Below are 21,423 nucleotides of genomic sequence, written 5' to 3' on the forward strand. Positions count from 1 at the left end.
AATAAAGCTTAATTTCACCATAAAGTCAACACTATGTAAGAAATGCAAGTGTTAATTCAAAATAGCTAATTTTGAGGGTTTAGATAACTAAACACTGGTTATTAATTAGATAATATTAGGAATATAGTTGAAAGTATGTTTTTTTAAAAAATAATTTTTTTTTAATATTTTAAAATTGATTTAATGTTTTATGTCAAAAATAAATTTTTTAAAATAAAAAATATTTTAAACTGTAAATATTTTATTTTTAAATACTGTTTAGCATTGATTATCGGGGCCATCCCATTGGCTTTTTAGTCAAACGTGACGCCTCAACTCCATGCTTCTCGTGACTCGTGTGCCTCTCAAATGCTCAACTGCTATATATCTCTTGAGCATGTTTGATTACTGTACCTATAGCCTGTAGCCTATATGAGTCTGACAGGTCAATCTCGCTAGTAGCTGAAGCATTGTTTTTTTAAGAGTTTATTCACGAGAAATATGGAATATTTACGACTCCTTAAAACATCATAACTAGTTATTTCCTCGATAGTAAAAGATCATTGAGTGGGCTTGGGTGCATTCCTCGTATCGCACTAGTGTATACAAAGTAATAATTTCCTTAGATGCTAATCTCAAAATTTAAATTTGGAATTTTAAAAAAAAAAAAATCTAATAATTTTCTAGATGCTAATCTCAAATACCACAAAAGGAGAGAGATTTTCTATTTATAATTAGATAAGATAAAAAGTCTGTTTAGAAGGATGGTTATGATTGTTTTTTAAAATAGTTTTTTTAAAAAAATATATTAAAATGATATTTTTTTATGTTTTAAAAATTATTTTTAATATCAGCGTATTAAAATGATATAAAAATATTTAAAAAATATATTAATTTAAAATAAAAATATTAAAAAAATACACTTTTAAAATATAAAAATAAACGGACAAAATAACCGATACTCGAACATGATGTCAGAATAGCAGCACAAGGAAGGTGGAGCAGAAACCTTAAGAGACTACCTTTTCCTCGGGAGCTCCCAAAGGCCAATCCGGCAAGCCACTCGAGTCAGTCAATTCCTTGTATCTCTGCTTCTACCAAATAAGACGATCATCTTCTTTCTTTGTCACTTCGGAGCCTTAGAAAGTCGTTCTACTCTTTTTTATAAATATATTAATTTCAATATAGATTATTTGTTTTAAAATCTATCTGGATAATTGAGTTTCCTTTTAAACCCACAAATTCTATCATAAATATTTACAGCAAAAAAAAAAAATCCTAAACAATTGAAGTGACAAGTAAATTATTATATTTTCCCTCTTAAAAGACCCCATTTTTGTTCTTTTAAACGTATCACTAGATTATCTATCATCATCAATATTGTCTTATTAATATCCCAAATTGATCAATGATTTTATATAAAATAATATTTTTTATAAGTTTTTTTTCAAATATATTTTTCAACATCAATTTTGAGACATCAACTTACAATTATTAAATGAAAATAAAAATAACTTGATAAAAAAAAGTACGTGAATGGAAAAAAAATTAAGATGGCTAAGTGGTCACAATCCAAACATTATTTTATAATTTATAAAACATTGATTAGATGGGATGCCAAAAAAACTAGTCAGAAGAGGATGCAGATTATGAAGAAAAAAAAACTCAATATAAAAAAAAGCTGCAATAGTTGTCTCTACTATTTTACAAAGTGAACAATAAATAATAAATTAATTAACTTTTCGTTGTTCATCTCATATAGTGAAGAGGTGAAGAGTAAATTAATTCATTTTCAATTGTTCATGTTAATAGTGGAGAGCATCTCTATTATTCATGGGTTTGACTAGATTGATTTATATGCATTGAAACAAAGTTTGACCCAGTAAATAAATAAAAATCCAACAAAGTTTTTTAAAATTGTGTTTTATTCGAAAAAATAATATTTAATATTATTCAATGGCATTGTATAATCACATTAGAAGAAAATCGCATGATGAAGTAGCATTTGCAGAATTTGATCGCATTCCCAATTTTATTCTTGATGATATCTTATTTGATATTGTTGCACGCTTAGAAAGTTAGAGAAAATTGTAGTCCTTATCGCATGAATTTCATATATGATGGAATTGCATATAGTTTAATGAAACAATAATAAAATACTTTATATGAAGTATTGTTTTTTTCATAATATAATAGAAGTAGTTAAATCTGTAATATTTCAATTAAAAACCACAAATATTAATAAATATCCTTTTAAATTATTTTATAACTTCAATTTGAAAAGCATTTTTAACCAAACATATTAAGCTATTTTTTTTCTAACCTTAATTTCAACCATAGTTGTAATCAAACATATATTTTACTAAACCAATCACAACTAAAATTTTTTTTATAAAATAATTTTTTCAAATCACAACCATAAAAATTACAATAATCCCAAAAACACGTATTTCCTGGCGCCATTAAAAAGTTATCACAGCTTTGTCCGCGTGAAGTTGATTCACTGTTTATATAAATTTTGGATTTAGAAGGCAGGCAAAACCCGTTCGTAAAGAGACTTAATAGCTCGATCATCAGCTAATTAAAAGCCCAAGAGAAACAAATCTACTGGGCCAGAACCCAAGAAGAAACCATGCATGTATTTGGAATTTAGAACGGTAGAGTGCCGAGAAGAACAGAAACTTGATACAGGTTGGAACCTTATCGGAAAAGGAAAGATGGGGAACTTGTCATCAAAATATAACAAGCAATGGATTGATACTTTTGTGATTTGAGGATCTGAAAGAAGGAGAATTGTCTGCAAATTACTTATGCTACTTCTCCTAACTATTTTAGAAGATTTTCCATTAAAATTGTGTTTAAGAATGTGGTTACAGTTATTTTTTAATTAAAAAAATATGTTAATAATATTTTTTATTTTTTAAAAGTTATTTTTTAAAAAAACCACATTAAAATAATTTAAAAACATCAAAAATATATTAATTAAAAATAAAAATTAATTAAAATTTTTTATAAATACTTTTAAAACATTCGCTTTAAACCAAAAATACAAGTCATTTTTTATTCTAATTTCATCCCAGAAAAAGAAGCTGTCCTTTTTTATTCACGTATCGTTGACTGAAGTTTTTGAGATCAAAGCATGAAGCTTCCGTTTCCTCTGTTTAATGTCCATAGACGGACGAGGAGGAGATACGATGCGTGTTTAATAAAAAAACAAACAAAAAAAGTCCTCGCAGGATGATGATCGATGAGCGCTGCTGTCTTTGGATTCGAATATATGCATGTTGGAGAAGAACACACGAGTCATGTGATGTCTGTCTGATTGCCTGTTTGCCTCGAGGTTGTTTAAATTACTATTTAACAAACCAGCTCAAGCAAGTGAACTAGCGCTCAGCAGCCATATGAATTTTTTATTGCATTTTTAGTCATTTTGACGGATTAAGGAGGCAGCGTTTAGTTACGGTGAGTATAGAAAAGAAAAATGACACAGTGAATATAAAAATATGCTTTATTAAATAGATAAAAATAAATATATTAGTAAAATAATTCTAGATTTTTTAAATTTCTAGATAGAACATGTCGCTATGAATAATATCTTTTTTATTTTTTTATTCATAAAATATATTTATAAAAACTCTTAATTTTAAGATTATCCAAATAAAACATGGATGAATAAAAAATATTATTATTGTAGTTTTAAAATTTAACTTGTGAGTTGATATGGGGTAACGTCATGGGTCATGAGGGTCGACGTAAAAAAAAAATGGATATTGTTATAATTTTAAAACCCAGCTAGATGAATAACCCAGGTCAACATAAGAATAAAAATAATTATTATTGTAGTTTTAAAATCCAAATCATGGCCGAATCAGGGCGAAACCCAGGTTACGAGTTAGGATGGTTAACTCGAGTTAACTTGAATCAATGTAAAAATAAGATGGTTATTATTATGATTTTAAAACCCGATTCGTGGGTCAACCCAAGTCAGTGCAATAATAAAAATAATTATCATTACTTTAAAACCTTACTTTAATTTTGATATGGGAAAAGGTTGAGGTCAAAAGTTGAAAGGGTTAATTCAAATTGATCTGAGTCAATATACAAATAAAAATAAATATTATTATAGTTTTAAAACCCGACTCAATAGTCAATCCAAGGAGAGACTCAAGTCACGGATCGGGAAAATCAACCTAAATTGACACAATTTTCTTTAAATAATCAAACCCCGACCTTGTTGCGACCATTTTTATTTTAAAAAATAATTAATGGATTTTAAATAGTATTTTATCTCAAGTAGATCATACCACAGGTCAATTTAAGTTTTTTTATCAATTTACATCGAGTTAATTTTTATTTTTATTTTTTCTTAAATTTAGATTGATTTAGACCTTATATTAATTACTTTCAGGTCAATAAGTTAGGCATGTCTTGATTTTATAATTAAACTTATTATAATATTATTATTTTCAACGTTTAGTAAAAACTAACGTAATATATATATATATATATATATATATATGTATGTATGTATGTATGTATGTATGTATATAATTATTTTAAAAAATATAAAAGTTTTACGGTAGCGCATGTCAAAAATAAAATATGTATATTTTTTTAATTTTTTATTGTCATATTTACTTAATCAAATATGTTACGGAAACAATTTATGTTCATATGAACTATTATTAAACATAATTATGTATTTTTTCTCTCTCTCATCTAAGCATATCTATATTCTTCTTCTTCTTCTTTTTCTTATCCCCGAGACAGTACAATCTAAAATATATACAGGGTGCATATACAGATAGGATAATTTTAAAAAAATTCATGATACATTATGTGAGGAATATGCGAAATTTTCAAGAATCTTACAAGTTACGCAAAAGATCGACTGGAAAAGTACAAAAAAATCAGTATAAAAAATGTAAAAATATATAAAAGTATATATAAAATTGATGTTATTATTTTTTTTATAACTAGACACAAATTTTAAATGACCAAAATTTAATCAATATATCTTGAAAAAATACTATAATAGTTATAAAAGGAACAATCATATATATATATTTTTCAAATTTAATCAGATCTACTCGCCTTTCTCTATCTTGTGATTTAAGAGAAAAACCAATTTTTTTTAATCTAAAAATAATGCTGTCATCTCTTGTTATAATATTTACATGAAATAATTTGCAGTGTTTATATTTTTCCTTCAATTAACCCTCACATAAAAACATGATCACATCATCGTTTCTTAAACAGGGCAGTTAATCTATTCATGAGGATAAATCTAGCTCTGAAATATTTTAAAAACCTTTTTTTTACAAAGGCAAGGCGACTGATAGCCATAGCCCCCACCCACCGTTTCTTAAACAGATTTTTATAATCGAGGTTTAATCATAGACATAGAGGTGCTTTCGTCCTTATCTCTGATGCAGAGTGTCAAGAATATACTCAATCTTCTACTTCTTCTTCTCTGCAATTCTTTATAGTCTCCTAATCTTACATGCTAGACTTCTCTCAATTGCCTCATCTGTAAGTGCTCCTTTTCCCTTAATTTTCTAGATTTCCCTTAATTAGCTGATCTGTAACTGTGGTTCATGGATATGTTTATTTCGTCAATTATCAAAAGCCCATGTTGGCACTTCACTGGTTTTGCATTTGGATTATGTTTTTCATGATTTCTGCTATCAATTATCGCGCGTAATCTGTTAGACAAATGCGCTGCATTTCCTTGAAATCTGCTGAGCGAATTGTTTTTGTTGTTAATTAGATTGTAATTATTGTATGAAATCCATGTTGTAATCTCCGCGAATCTGTTATATTTCCTGGTGATTGATTTAACCCATGTTGTAGAATTTCAAATTTCTCAAATATGTTCTTAAGGTTAATTATGTTTCGTTTGGAATGAATGTTTTGTAACAATTGTTTCGCTATTTATTGCAGGAAGGAAGTGTTTTGAGGAAAGATGTCTGGTTATATGGCTGCGTTATATGAAAACAAGATGATGTCAAGCGGCGAAAATCTGCTGACTGCCATAGTGCCTTTGATGAAACTTCTCTCCCTTATTGTTATAGGATTGGTTCTTGCACACCCAAAAGCCCAAATGATCCCAAGAGAAACATTTAGGCTCCTAAGCAAACTAGTTTTTGCTCTGTTCTTGCCCTGCCTGATTTTCACTGAGCTTGGTGAAAGCATAACGCTTCAGAACATTGCCCTTTGGTGGTTTATCCCTGTCAATGTGTTGGTTAGCACAGTCATTGGTTGCTTTCTCGGGGTGGCAGTGGTGCTTATATGTCGTCCGCCTCCACAGTTTAACAGATTCACCATTATCATGACTGCCTTTGGCAATACTGGAAATCTCCCTCTCGCAATTGTTGGATCTGTCTGTCACACTAAAAATAGCCCGTTTGGACCCCATTGCCACTCGAAGGGAGTGGCATATGTCTCTTTTGCCCAATGGGTTGCAGTGATTCTTGTTTACACCCTAGTTTATCACATGATGGAGCCTCCAATGCAGTACTATGAGATTGTCGCGGAAGGAACCGAGATTGAGGAACAACCAGTTAGTAATGTCAGTAGACCTCTCCTTGTAGAAGCTGAATGGCCAGGCATTGAGGAAAAAGAAACTGAACATTCAAAGACGCCTTTTATTGCTAGGGTCTTTAATAGTATCTCAAGTCTTTCACAAACTACTTTTCCAGACATTGACCTGGGTGAACGCAGCTTGAGCAGTCCCAGGTCCATTCAGTGTTTGGCTGAGCCAAGAGTAGTGAGAAGGATCAGAATTGTAGTTGAACAAACTCCCGTGCAGCACATACTTCAACCTCCAACAATTGCATCTCTACTTGCTATCATCATTGGAATGGTGCCTCAACTAAAAGCTTTTTTCTTTGGATATGATGCTCCTCTATCTTTTGTTACAGACAGTTTAGAAATTTTAGCTGGAGCTATGGTGCCTTCTGTGATGCTAATTCTTGGGGGTATGCTTGCGGAGGGGCCAAAAGAATCTGCTCTTGGTCTTCGAACTACAATTGGCATAACAGTTGCAAGGCTTTTGGTGCTTCCTCTGTTGGGAATTGGTGTCGTAGCATTGGCTGATAAACTGCATCTTCTTGTCCAGGGTGATGCAATGTACAGATTTGTGCTCTTATTACAGTACACAACACCAAGTGCCATTCTATTGGGAGCAATTGCCAGCCTGAGGGGTTATGCAGTTAAGGAGGCCTCTGCTCTTCTATTCTGGCAGCATGTCTTCGCCTTGTTCTCCCTTTCATTGTACATCATTATCTACTTCAAATTACTCACTTATATATGAGTTTGTGGTATCTTACAGCCTCGGAGTATTGTATTGTTTTCATCTAAGTTCTGTCAGATTGCTGCTGTCCATTTCATTGGAGTACTTTGCTTTTAATAAGATGGAATTCTGTTCATTTGCTTTCTTTACTTTGCTGGTTACTGGTGGTGGTAATGAAAGGTGCGTGCTTCCTCAAATTTGGTTTTGTTGAAAGATGAAATAAGGTTCTTATTCTGTAAAATATTTCTGAGAGCATATTTAGCAGGCAGGTCTGATGTAGACAGATACAGACAGCCATGTGTAATGACAAAATGCTGGATCGTATTCAGAAGTTTTTTCTATTTTCATTAGATATTAGAAAATTTTAGTCCCAATTTCCAACTAATACAAGTCAGAACTAGCGGTTTCACCTAGGCGGCCAGCATCCCGGTTCAAGTTGCCACGGGAATGGATACTGAAATTGAATTGGAGCACTGGACAAATGCTACGCTTTTTCATAGGATACATGGCTGGTGATTCCTTTATAATTTGTTATCCCATACATGATGAGCTTTTCACTTCTGTGATGATGTTTTGAGAAAAGAAAAGGGCTAACTGTCTCATTTCTCCATTTGCACTGGATACTTTTCAGGTTATATTGACATATACCGTTTGCATCATGCATCTGTCTTGCTATTCTAGAAGTCCCAAAGGGAATGGGATCCCACTGTACAGTGACAGAGGATTGCCCCCAGGGCGGGTTTAGGTGGTGACTCGATCAACTTGAGGTCCCAGGTTCGACTTCCATCATTGGTTTTTAAAAAGGTAGTCACGCGTCCCTTAAGCTTTGGAGTGGGAGTTCCTCCACACATAACAGACGTGCCGGATTTTCAATGGTTGTTTTTATATTTTAAAAGTATTTAAAAAAAAATTTTAATTTTTGTAATTTTTTTTATTTTAAAATAATATATTTTTAATGTTTTAAGATTATTTTGATATGTTAATATTAAAAATAATTTTGTTAAAATAAAAAAAATATTATTTTAATATATTTTTAAATAAAAAATACTCTAAAAACCAATAACAAAACAGTCACAATCACCCGCTATCGATTTATTTTTCTCTTCATGTAGTGTGGCGTTTTCTAGATATAAAAGATATATGGGAAAACAAAGGGCCTAAAGGCCCATGATGACATGCAAATATGGGTCTAGACCTTTTCTAGAAAGTGGGCTGCTATCTGGAGATAGATTGAAGTATTGCCCCATAGCCCAAATGATTTCCAAATCAACTCACCCTCTTCTGCGCAGCATGTCAGATCAAACTAAGTACTTGAACCTGGTGTGAAGAACCTTTCAAGCTTATGTGCCCTTGGAATAAAAAAACACTAACTGATCACGGGGTCTTTTTGTAATTTTAATTTTTGTTCTTGACATTCTCAAATAATCTAACCCTTAGGTTAAACGGTGTTTTACGTTATTTTGTTGATGTTTTTTTTATTTATTTATTAAAGAGCCGGGGTGGAGTTATTTAAATATTTTAATAAATAAAAACTATTTAAAAAAAAAAACAATACGGTAACACGTGCCCTCGACCACTTTTATCTTTTTAGAATGGCGTTTGCGGCTGATTCAGGAGGCCAAATCTGTCATTCTAAAATTACTTCAGTTCGTTTTAACGTGTTTTCCATGAAAAAATAATGTATGCATAGATGAATTTGCTGGTTTGTCATCGATAATTTTCTTTTCTTGTCTTTTATTTCCTCTTTCTTTCTTGATCTATGCACATGCCCTTTGAATTTTTAGATCAATTTTTTGTTTCATTGTTTTTTTTTTTTAATTTATTTAAGATTTCACAAATTACAAGTTTAATTACTTAAGATTTATTTGTTTTATTTAATATATATTTTTTAAATTAATGTTTTATTTTTAAAATATTTTAAATTATATTTTTTAATATCTTGAAAACAATTTACGAATACAAAGCCACTGATATATGCTTACCATGCTTAAAACTAGTATAAATAAAGAACATATACGTAACTTAATATAAGTGAATTTGAGTCCAGAGTTTCATCGTTACATATTAAAGGCTGTCTCTAAATATTTGTGCATTTATTGCAATTATATATATCGTGTTATTACTTTATAATTTTCCTGAGAAATCCTTCTATCATAATATTCCACTCCAATTAGCATAAATTATACAACTGAACAATGCATGAACATGTGATTTATTTAATTTTTTCTGTGTTTTCTTTTGTTATATATATGATGGACCTCAAGCCCAGATAGATAAAGAAACTGTCGGCAGACACGGAATTCTCCTATACCTCTTCGATATTTAACTAGCAGCTCCAAAATAAAACCACGAGCTTGATTGAATAATCTAAGCTACCCTCTGTCCTAACAAAACTTGTTTTACCAGGTAGTTTTTCAAGAGATGAAATGGAAGATAGACTAGTCTAGTTCAAAGACATATAAACTTATGAGTCATGTTGGATTCGTCTGGACAAATGCAGTTGATTTTCGATGAAATCCTATAGGAAAGGGACTTGTTAGGGATTGACTTTGAAGCTAAGAACATTATAATCACAGCTAAACATGTATTTATGAGGTATAAGAACATATTGAGTTGTTTAATCTGTTGTTCTTGTCACTGTTCTTTTCGTTTTTGCCATTGAAAGAATCATGTTCCAAAAAACACGTCACAGATTAATCGAGATCGTGTGATTGGTTCGTCTTTCATAATCGTCTTCTGAACGAAGACAGGGAAAAAAAAGTCCATTACTAACTAAAGTTCCATATTTTCAGTCCAACCAAATGGTTCAAGGCATCGGACCAAATCTCAGGCAAGATTGACCTTCGAATATGACCGGATTTGTGGACCCAGGCAGTATCCTTTCCGAATGAGATCAATAGCAGAAACAAAAACGTATTTTTCTTTTTAATATTCTCAAGAAATGACACGTCATTATAAAAAATAGACTAGCTCCACCTTTCTTTTTCTCCTTTGAGCCAAAAGAGAATGACAAAAGCAGCAGCTTTGTAATAATAAAAACGATTGTGGTTTTGACATAACCCATGAGAAGAGGTAATATTCGATACTCTAATAAAAGGAAGGAAATCGTGGTTGGCATACAATAATATATGCGGAGAATCGTAAAAGAGCAAGGCCCATGCCTTGTTTGCCACTTTTGTCTTCGAATAAGTAGAGTTTTATTGATTCTTAATTCTTTTCCCCCAGGTCTAATTTTATTTTAATAGTGTAATTGTAGTTATTTTTTAAATGATTTGTTATATTAAAAAACACGTTAATGATATTTTTTTATTTTAAAAAAATTATTTTTGATATGAATACATTAAAATAATTAGAAAACACTAAAAACATATTAATTTAAAGTAAATAAAAAATAAAAAATTTATTTTTTTTCAAAAATATTTTTGAAGCATAGAAACAAACAAGCAGATTATTAAGAAAAAAATTAAATATAATATTTAAAAAATATTAAATTTTATGTTTAATATTTTTTAATAATTTTAATGTATTGATATTAAAAAATATATTTTTATATATCTTTAAATAAAAAAAAGACTTGAAAAAAAACTGAAGACGGTAAAAAAAAAAAAAGTATTATCGAGGAGAGTGATTCCTCACAAATCTTGTCGGTTTTTGAGGAAACACGTGTCACGAAAACACATTCAGTACAAGCAAATCTTGTCGGTTCTGGCCGCCGGGTGAAAACCATGTCTTCCCGGGAAGAGTGGTTCCTCACTGGTGAACAGGATGACCCAACCAGCCATTCATTGGATTCTTATACTAAACTTATATTGTACATTGGCTATTTATGCCATCGATTACGGCATGTTGAAAGACATGTATTCTCGAGAAGAGTGATTTCTCATGACCGCAGTATCGTGTGCTGGATTAATTTTTTTAATATAAAAAATATTTAAATAATAATAACTCGACTCTATTTGAGTTAATTTAACTAATAGATAACTTGGTATATAAGATTAAAATAATTTCACGTAAAAAAACTTAAAAAAATCATAAAATTCAAGATTCAATAATTTAATGTTAAATAATAAAATTTAAAAAAAAAATCAAAAAAAAATTGCAAATTCATTTGGCTAACTTGTGATTCGTGTTATAAAATCTATATAAAATTAAACTATTTAAAAATAACCTAGAAAAAGAACTAAACTTGTATCAATAAAAAAAAGGTTGCAAAAAACTCTGGGTAGATCTGAGTTAGCTTTATAAAATCATAGCACATTATAGCCTCACTTTAAAAAAAAAAAAAAAAATCACAAAGCTTAAGACACGATAACCTAATATCAAATGATAAAATTGAAGATAAAAACTCAAGTAACCCGGGTTAACTTGATCAACTCATGACCTACGACGTGGGATAGAGATATGAAACTGTGATAACTCTATGGCAAGAAATAATGAAACAAATAATGAATCTCAAAATCCAATATTCATTAATGAAATAAAAAAAAAACTTAGAAAAAAACCCAATAATAAATCAAGATAATCTCTGAACTCAGTAATTCGAGTTACGAGACCAATTTTGATATGAAAGTTAAATGAAAAAAAATAATTAGAACTAAATTAGAAGATAGAATAAATCATGAAACGGATAAAAATAGCAATATTAAAAATAAATATCAAAATAAAATATCAAAGGGTAAAATTAAATAAAAAACCAAATCAGGAAAATAATTAAAAAAATAATGACCAAATTGGAATAAAATAAAATAAAATATCCAAGGACAAAATAAAAAAAATCTTCAAAAAATATTTCAAACAAAACAATAACAATAAAAAGAACAAAGACTAAAGTTGAAGTAAACAACAATTGAATGGCATATTTAATTTTTGAAAGGGTTGAAGAGAAAATTAAGGCATGAAGAGAGAAAAAAAATAGAAAAAATAAAAACATTCATGGGAGATTAATTACACTCTCGTTGTTGACACATGCCATACCACTATGCGAAGGTCAACACATTTTTTTTCAATGTTGTCGTGGATGATGAGGATTGAATATTTAGATCTAAATAGTTGGTGCATGCTATGCACTTGCCATCAATCTAATTTTCCCTTATTAAATATACAATACCAAAAAAATTATATGGAAAAAACCCAATTAACCCTAAATATCAATTTATTTTTTTTATAAATGTAATGGTATCGTAATCATTTTGCCGTGCATTTTAAGCTTAGAAATACAAAAAATCCCTTGCACCCACCTCTTAAAAAAATAAAATTTCAAGGATATATAAATTATTACACTGTTTATTTAAAATGTAATTGAACTTATTCAACCCCGGCTGAAATGATAATGATAAATAAATTTTATTGAAAATATATTTATACCCTAATACCATGTTATTTGAGTTTTTTAACTGCTCTCATCCATTGTAAACTATGTATTAGTGCGTAGTAAATAATTGAGGCATGTTAGTTTATTTTTTAATCGACAATCAATTATACATTTATATATATATATATATATATATTGATCATAAAATTTGATTATAACTTAGATATTTAACTAATTAATTATTGCATAATGAAAAATAATTAAATACATAATCTCTCGAGGAGCGCCAAGTATCCTCATTTGAAAAATGTTTTCTTATTTCATTGAAATTTGACAGACACAGGTTTTTTTTTAAAAGAAAAAACCCTTCAAACACGCATTACATCATAGGTGGCAGGGGGAGGGCGGGACACGCAATAAGTAGGGGTGGGGTTGGACTGCAAATATGGCAAGTATTGAAGGAAGGAAGTAAAATAAAGAAGAATCTGCTCTTTTACTTCTCCGCGCAATCAAAGCAATTTCCATGCCACTAAAAAACCCTAATTCTAATTCTAATTCTAAACAAACCCTTCCTTTTCCTCCTCCATCCAGGAAAAGGATAGGGATAGGACCACCACCACCACCACCACCATTCTTTCTTCCCTCTATAAAAATCCACCACAAGCCAACCCTTCTTTTCCACAAATACATACACCAATCTCCAAGCCCATCCTATCTCTCCCTCATCCACATATAACTCAACTTCTCCTCTCCTCACCTCCTTCAACAATGATCCTATAATCCCCTTTCCTTACCATCTCTTTTTTCCTTCTGGCATAAACAATTTTTATTTTTTATTTTTCTATCTAAATGGCTATCTCTTGTCCATCTATTTTTGGATCAGAAATGCTACCCATTGAGTCAGGAGACATGTCTCCTCCTCCTTCCCCATTAATCCTAACCCAAGACGAGCTCAAAAAAATCGCCGCCTACAAAGCCGTTGAGTTTGTCCAATCCGGTATGGTCCTCGGCCTAGGCACCGGCTCCACTGCCAAACACGCCGTCGACCGTATCGCCGATCTCTTACACCAAGGCAAATTGATGAACATTATAGGCATACCCACCTCTAAAAAAACCCACCAGCAAGCCGTGTCCCTTGGCATCCCTTTATCCGATCTCGATTCGCATCCCATCGTTGATCTTGCAATCGACGGTGCTGACGAGGTGGACTCAAATCTCAATTTGGTTAAGGGGCGTGGTGGGTCTTTGCTCAGAGAGAAAATGATCGAGAGTGCTTGCAAGAAGTTTATTGTTATTGTTGACGAGTCTAAATTGGTGCCTCATGTCGGTGCTAGTGGTGCCATGCCTGTTGAAGTTGTGCCATTTTGTTGGAAATTTACTCAAGATAGGCTACAAGGTTTGTTTGATTACGCGGGGTGTGTTGCGAAATTGAGGTCTAATAATGGGGGTGAAGATGGTGAGATTTTTGTTACTGATAATGGGAACTATATCGTGGATTTGTTTTTCAAGAAGGATGTCGGGGATTTAAAGATTGCTAGTGATGCTATTCTGAGGCTAGCTGGGGTTGTGGAGCATGGAATGTTTCTTGATATGGCAACTACTGTTATAGTTGCAGGCGAGCTTGGAATCACTATCAAGAATAAGTAGATTGAGATTTAAAAGATGGGTGTTTCACAAATTTGAAATTTTTAATGGGATACTAATCAAGTTGGAAAATTTGACTGCTTTGTTATTGTAACAGTATTGATAGAAATGGTGCTTTGGGGGGAGGTTGAGGGATCCCTCCGTAATTTTGTCAGAATTTTATTAGGAGAGATGGTTTAGGCTTTAGGGTTTTAGGATTACTTTAGCAGTTGAATAATCTAAGCTTATTGAACGTCAGCTGTCATCTCATGTTCTTTTCAATATAAAATTGGCCCTCCTTTCCTGCTGATTGTTTTAGTTTCATATTCTATGTATTTGATATGTTTTAATTGACTGGATTAGAGTCATTAGGCTTCTTGTTAAAACAAAGGGATCCTGCTCTGTGCTGTTGAATATGCATAACTGTTGCTCTGTGATTGCAACTTGGCAACATTATGCAATACAGGTTGTCTAGTCTGTGTCGTTACTGTAGTGATTGAAGGGGCAAAACATGTTTTTTCATTCAGCAAGCATTTGTTTGGCTAATTCTTGTCAAGCCCCGCATGGGTTGAAGGATGACGAGTATATACTTCTGCTGTCGGAGTGCAGTGCTTTTTGTGTGTTTTTCTTTTTCTAGTTAATGGTTGCGCTGAGCTGTTTGAAAGAGCTATTTTAGTGCCTGTCTTGAGAGGCAGAAGCCCATTATTTAAGGTTGCAAGCTGTTCACTCTCGTTAGCTAGTTTGTTACATGGATTTCATGCATGTTACGATGTTACTCGAACCGATATAAGCTCACATCCTTGTTCCTCCATAGTTGAATCTGCTGACCGTTTTCTTTTTATTTCTGTTATGAATATAATCGGCTGTTTTAGTAAACATGGTAAATTCGGGTAAGGTTCGCTGACCCTGTTCCTGGCCTCATAAATCCTGTCTATAAGTTAACCAACTTCTTGTTATATTTCTTTAGAAGTGCTGGTTATCACTTTGTAAGTTGTGGACTTGAAGGAATTTGGTATTTTGGTCTGGTTCTCACGGAAGAATGATTTTGGTTATGGAGTTATGTTCATGGTCGCTACTTTATGCAATCGCTCTGATACATTGCTACTTGATGGGGTTACACTATGCCGTTGAGGATCATCAGTGTGTCAATAATTTCTAGCAAGATACGCATCCTACTTGAGATGCTTATTGGATTGGCGGTGTTCATAGAGAAACATCATGAACTCTGCTAGTTGAACTATATCTCATGTTCTGCTAGTGTTTGTTAATGTCATTCTAAAAAGGAGTTGCAAGGCCGATGCTTATTAATTAAAGAGCAGTTTGTCCCACAGGCATACAAAATAATGGCGAGGGTGGGTTAATTAAAACATAACATCAGTATATTGAGTTCTAGACTTGAAATCCAAAAGTAAAAGATTTCTGAATGGAAACACATGTTGGGTTGGTTTGTTGAGACTAATTGGCTATCAGAAGGGGCTATTTTGGAGACTCATTGGCTAACAGGTGCAATTTGAATTGCTTTCCTTCCCAACTTTATAGCTCAAGGGACTCAAACTTTCTGCAGACCATGCACTAGGCTAAACAGACAATTTTGGTGGGGAAAAGAGCCCGGGCCTTATCGATTTTTTTCTGATTTATTCCAGAACTACCAGGTATGTATGGACCTCAAATTGTGTATTAGATATGAAAAGTGAGGATAGTGCTTCAGTTCATCGTCCCTGCTTGCTAATACAAAACTGGAGATACATTTTGCCTATATTGTGTTTTTTGGCATATTGGATGATCAACGGTGATTCTCTGGTTGGTGACGGAGCTCGTATGAACATACCTGCGCTCCTGATAGTATGGATGTGGATGCTCTTGCACTCCAATTTCTGCCACCCTGAAAGATTACTGCGAGTATGCCATTGTTTATTTGATGAAAAGTAATTTTTAAAAATTTTTTTAAATTTTTTTTCTATGTATTTGTTATTAGAAAAATTGATTAATAAAACATACTTTTTTAGTTAAAAAAAAATTCAACTTGGTTTCCAGGAAAGTGTTTTACTTTTATTTTGGGTGGAAAACACTTTCCAAAAGTTGTAAAAAATTTAGAAATATATTTTAACTGATAATTATATCAAAATTAGTTTTTAAATTTTTAATTGCTATATATTTTGTTTTGATTTTTTTTTTCAATTTCATCCCTTAAAATTTTATTTTATATTAATTTAATTTGGTCCTTATTTTTATGATTGTTATTTGCTTTAATCTTATTATTTTTTTAATTAAAATTTTTTATCTATCAAATTTGGTTTTTATTCTTTTAAATGTTATTTATTTTATTTGAAATAATTTATGAAATTATAATTATAGTTATTTTAATTTCATCACCTTTCAATATTTTTATTTGTTAGATTTGATCTCTATTATTTTGATTATTATTTATTTTATTTGAGATAATTTATAAAATTATATTTTTTTTCAATTTCATTCTCATTCAACTTTTTAATTTGTAAGATTTATTCTTTATTATTTTAATAAAATTGAAAAAAAAAATTAATAAATTATTTTGCAGTTTATTTTTCATGATATAACCAAACACTAAAAAGTATTTTCCAACTTATTTTTTATGATATTAACAACAATAAAAAAATAATTTATTTTTTAAAAATTTATTTTTCAAAAAAATCACTTAAAATAAAAATACTTTTCAGGAACAAATAGATATAAGAGTATATATATACTCTATATCTACTTATTTGCTGAAAAGTATATAAACACACATATATTGGATTCCATCACTTTGAAAGGTCCTATATATATATATATATATATATATATATTATATATATATATATATATATAGACACACACATATATTGGATTCCATCACTTTGAAAGGTCCTCGAGCTTAGTCACTGTACTGTAGTTACGTTCAAGGGCCCACTAACACAAAAACTTCCACAAGAGAGTGGATATGACCTTATGGAGTAACTGGGCCTGGGTTCATAAAGTCAATGGCCATTCTGTTTCCAAGTCATATACAGGCCTCTTTGAGGGTCCAGACATAGTGGTTTCATGACCATGTCTACAGTCTACGTACCAATGGTGGTGGGTAGGCAGGCGGGGGGAAAGGGATTTACTAATTATTAGGATCTGATGCGTTTATGAGCCTAAAGTCCTTGAAGCAAATTTCTACTAACAATCACTGAACTCGCTTCCTTTGTGCGTAAGAAAAGAGAAAGGGCCACCTTCCAATTATCAGATGCTTTTAATTTTACTGTGCATCTGTTGAAAAAGACACAGATATTTGAGCCAAAAGCAAATCTTGATAATGACATTGATGGAATGATAAAGTTTAGTGTGGAGTTTGATAAAGGTAGGGAAATGCTTTTTATCTCTCCTTTTCTTTTCAACTTCTCTCAATTTTTGCAGAAAAGATAATATATAAAGGAACTTCGCAGATAGTAAGACTCTTATTGGTCCTTTGTGACACGAAAGAAATGAAGGAAGCAGCCTCGAAGACAGTATTTTGGGCACGAGAAAGAGCAAAAATGTGTGCTTAAGGATGCATGTAGAAGATTCATTATCACACCAGGTCCATGCATGCCCGATGTGTATATGCATGTTTGATTAATGGGAATCATTGAAGGTAAAGAAAAGCATAGGCATTAAGGACCCTTGGAAGTCTTGAACTGTTAATAAACACCTTAAATGTGAATTCAGGAATGCAGCCCACTTGCTGCACAGGCAAAAGGAGATGATTTCATCCTTCATTATTTATCATCGATCGTTCCATCCTTGCATTGACTTTAGGACAGCCTCATCTCTTGGTAATAATACAACATGGATTATTTAATTTTGGAGTTGAGGTTGGAAATTGAACCTCCATGCATATATGATCTGTAATTAAGTTGCAGTCAAAATCCATATCCAGACCTTCAAATCTTATTATCACTCGGTGCTGTGTTGACGGGTTCGTAACTCAGTACTTCCGTTAAACAAGAGAGAAGTAAGAAAAGGGCGTTGCAAATGGTAAGAAAAAAAAGGAGGAAGAGGGGTTTCCTCGACCATGCAATCCTTAGTGGACCCAAAGTTAAAATGGAAAATAAGCACCATTATTCGGCGGAAAGTAATATTTAGGTCATGCAAGCTTTGCAAGACGACGTGCATTCTCACACACAACTTGCCTCTCTTGCTCCTTTTTCATGGAGCACCAAAGGGCAAAGGCCCTCTGTTAGGTTTGCAAATTGCAATGCCCCGTAGACATGCACCTTTATACGTTGCGTGGTTTGGTTTAGTATATATATATATATATATATATATATATATATATATATAATGTTATGCTGTCTAAACCAAACCACGCAACGTGTGTGTGTATATATATATATATATAAAAGTCAAAGATTCTCCCTATACTTTAGCTTCTATTAGGCCATGTCGGTAAACGTTAATTTCCTTTGACAGCAACAAGAGGCTCCAAATAAAGAACAGTGACTGAACAGACATAATCCTACCCCTACATACTAGCTAGTTCATTTCCTTAATTTATTTTGACGAAGAAGATTTGGACACACGAACCGGTGGTTAACTGTTTTGCAGTTTTGCTACACGTGTCTGTGTCTGCTAACTTGTCATCAACACTCTCAGCACCCAGTCACATGTCCATGGCTCCAGAAGAGACCCAGATTCAGACGAGGCAGAGATGATGACAAAAGATCCGGCACAGCTCAGCCTCTCAGGCTGGGGACGTGGACGTATAAATTGGATGGCCTCCCTCGAGGGGCGGAGATAAGGGGAGGCTGGTAGGGGTCGGGGTCCCTGTAAAGAAAAAAAAAATTTAGTCTCCTTTGAGTTTATTCTTAGTATTTTTATAAAACATCATACAAATTACTGTATTTTTACCCTTTTAATTTTATTTTTTAGTTCCGCCCCTGCCTCCTTCTAGACCACCGTGTGTATTAATGTCAATTATTCACGCTGCTACGAAGTGCCCACGAAATGATCTCACCTCCTAGCCAAGGACGTGGTGATTGATTGGTATGGAATTACTACAGTTCATATAATAAATATAGTAGGAGATTATGGTAACAAATTAAACTAAATTGATCTTTTAATCTCTTCTGGCTAGTTCGTATCTTTTAATGATCTTATTTGATTATTGATTAGTTCTATTATTTCGTTTTTTTTTTTTACATTATATTCTCTAATAAAAACCAAACTAATTTTCTTCACTGTATCTAGGATCAAACAAAGATACGCAAATTACTTTATTTCGTACCATTATATAAACTATATCATGGATATTTAGGCGGTTTTAGAATAATCTGAAGAGCGATAATGAAGACAAAAAATAACTCTTTTCAATATAGACGGAAAACTATTTTTAGATGCCTTTTCTCTTATTATATGTTTAATTCACTCTGAGCGAAGTTAGGATTTTAAGAATAGGAGGCCAGCTATGAAAATACTAGTTTAAAGTCGCAGATAGAACAATAAATAAAAGCGTCTTTGTCAACAAAATGAACATTTCACAAGAAATTTGAACCCGCCGTCCATTTTTTGCGTCTTTTCCATGTTGACCCACCTTTCAATCTTGTTTTTTTTGTTAATAAATTTGAAATTTAAATCAATTGTCTTTTAATTTCACCCTAAAAAAATACAATAACCAAAAATAAAAAAATTATATTCAAAAATAAAAAAATTGAATAGTAAATTCACAATGCTAAGTTTGAAAGCATAGTTGAAATTTTGTTTGTAAAAAAATTGATTTTTTTCTCAAAATTATTTTTTTATATTTTTTATTGTTTTGATATGCTGATGTCAAAAATAATAATAAACATATTATTTTAATATAAATAAAAATTCATTTTAAAATTAACTCGTTAACAATGAAGATGCTTGAACAAGTATAATATAACTTAAAATGAGAAGACACCAATCATGATTTGACATTAAATGTGTTCGGAATTCTGATTTAAGTTGCATTTTAAAAATATGTTTTGTTTAAAAATATATAATATTTTTTAGATTTTTTTTTTAATTTTTGACACTAACTCGTTTAAATTATTGATAAACACTAAAGAAATGTGTTTGTGATTCTGGTTTAAGTTGCATTTTTAATATAAAAAATAATTTTAAAACTTATCTAAACATATTTTTTTTTATTATAAAAGTACTTTATAGGAATACATTTTTTTTTTGCTATTTTTTTTAGTAAGCGATGTTTGTTTTTTGAGTGGTTATGTGCTCATGAGAAAAACTGAATTTTTTTTATTTAAATTAATTTTATTATTATTTTGATGTGTTAATAATAAAAATAATTTTAAAAATATAAAAGATATTTTAATATATTTAAAAATAAAGAACCTTTTAGAAAACAATTAATTCTAAAAATCACTCAGCCGAAAGATAGGATCACATCAAAATGACGTTCCGTGCTAGTTTTGCTCTCTTCACCTCATCTGATAATGCAATATTGTCGCCGTGCCACGCCAGAAGTCATATATCTCTCTATCGTTATTTTGGTTTATTTCTTACCGCCATTCAAGACCAGGACGAGCAATTGCCGGCCATCCCTTCCGATGTGGACCTTGAACCACCCATTTAAAACGGCCGTGCAAAGCGAAAGCCAGTCCCGACACCGGTGACTGCGTACGTCGGGATCTGTATTTGCCCTTTAATAATATACTAACCAATAATGTTCTTGATTATAAGCTATGAAAATCTACATGGTCACGGAACAGGATATTGGGACCATGTAGTATTTCCATCTGAAGATAGGAATAACTTGGAAAGGCATTCTTTAATAAGGTAAATCTAGTCCCTTATTTTTAAATGCAATTATAAATTAGTCCTCGAGTCTTGTACGTGACAATGCTCTCCTTGCCCCGTAATTTCAAAGAATATCTCTTACACGGGATGAGAAAAAAAAAAAAAATCTGCACGTACGAAAAGTATGGATATCAGCACATCAAAACGATCCAGAAAGAAACCACCAATTTTGAAATTAAAATGCACAGATTGAATAACCGCGTAATCAGGTGGCGGTGATGCGCAAAAGGGGCGCTCCTTTTCATGCAATGTGATTGATTGCAGAGGAATTGCTGGCCCCACAAATCCGCGCGTAGATATTAGACTCTGGGGTTTAGATGGGCCCAGCGTGTCTCTTGCCACGCGTCGCTTCAAGTCCCAAAACTGAGATTTCACTTCTCAGACAAGAAGGAAAAAT

At 31.8% G+C, this 21,423-nt stretch overlaps 2 protein-coding genes across 2 annotated transcripts; both read left to right on the plus strand.

The window, feature by feature from the left end:
• Positions 1-5,248: 5,248 nt before the first annotated feature.
• Positions 5,249-7,409, plus strand: LOC118046357 (protein PIN-LIKES 2). Its single transcript, XM_035055225.2, has 2 exons — positions 5,249-5,511; positions 5,923-7,409. Exon 2 carries the CDS (start codon positions 5,945-5,947, stop codon positions 7,292-7,294), a length of 1,350 nt encoding a protein of 449 aa, XP_034911116.1. The 5' UTR covers positions 5,249-5,511; positions 5,923-5,944; the 3' UTR covers positions 7,295-7,409.
• A 5,639-nt stretch (positions 7,410-13,048) lies between these two features.
• LOC118046356 (probable ribose-5-phosphate isomerase 2) lies at positions 13,049-14,517 on the plus strand. The gene has a single exon (XM_073412158.1). It carries the CDS (start codon positions 13,434-13,436, stop codon positions 14,229-14,231), a length of 798 nt encoding a protein of 265 aa, XP_073268259.1. The 5' UTR covers positions 13,049-13,433; the 3' UTR covers positions 14,232-14,517.
• The last annotated feature ends 6,906 nt before the right edge of the window (positions 14,518-21,423 follow it).

The sequence above is a fragment of the Populus alba genome, chromosome 10 (assembly GCF_005239225.2).
Source record: "Populus alba chromosome 10, ASM523922v2, whole genome shotgun sequence".
Taxonomy (NCBI): domain Eukaryota; kingdom Viridiplantae; phylum Streptophyta; class Magnoliopsida; order Malpighiales; family Salicaceae; genus Populus; species Populus alba.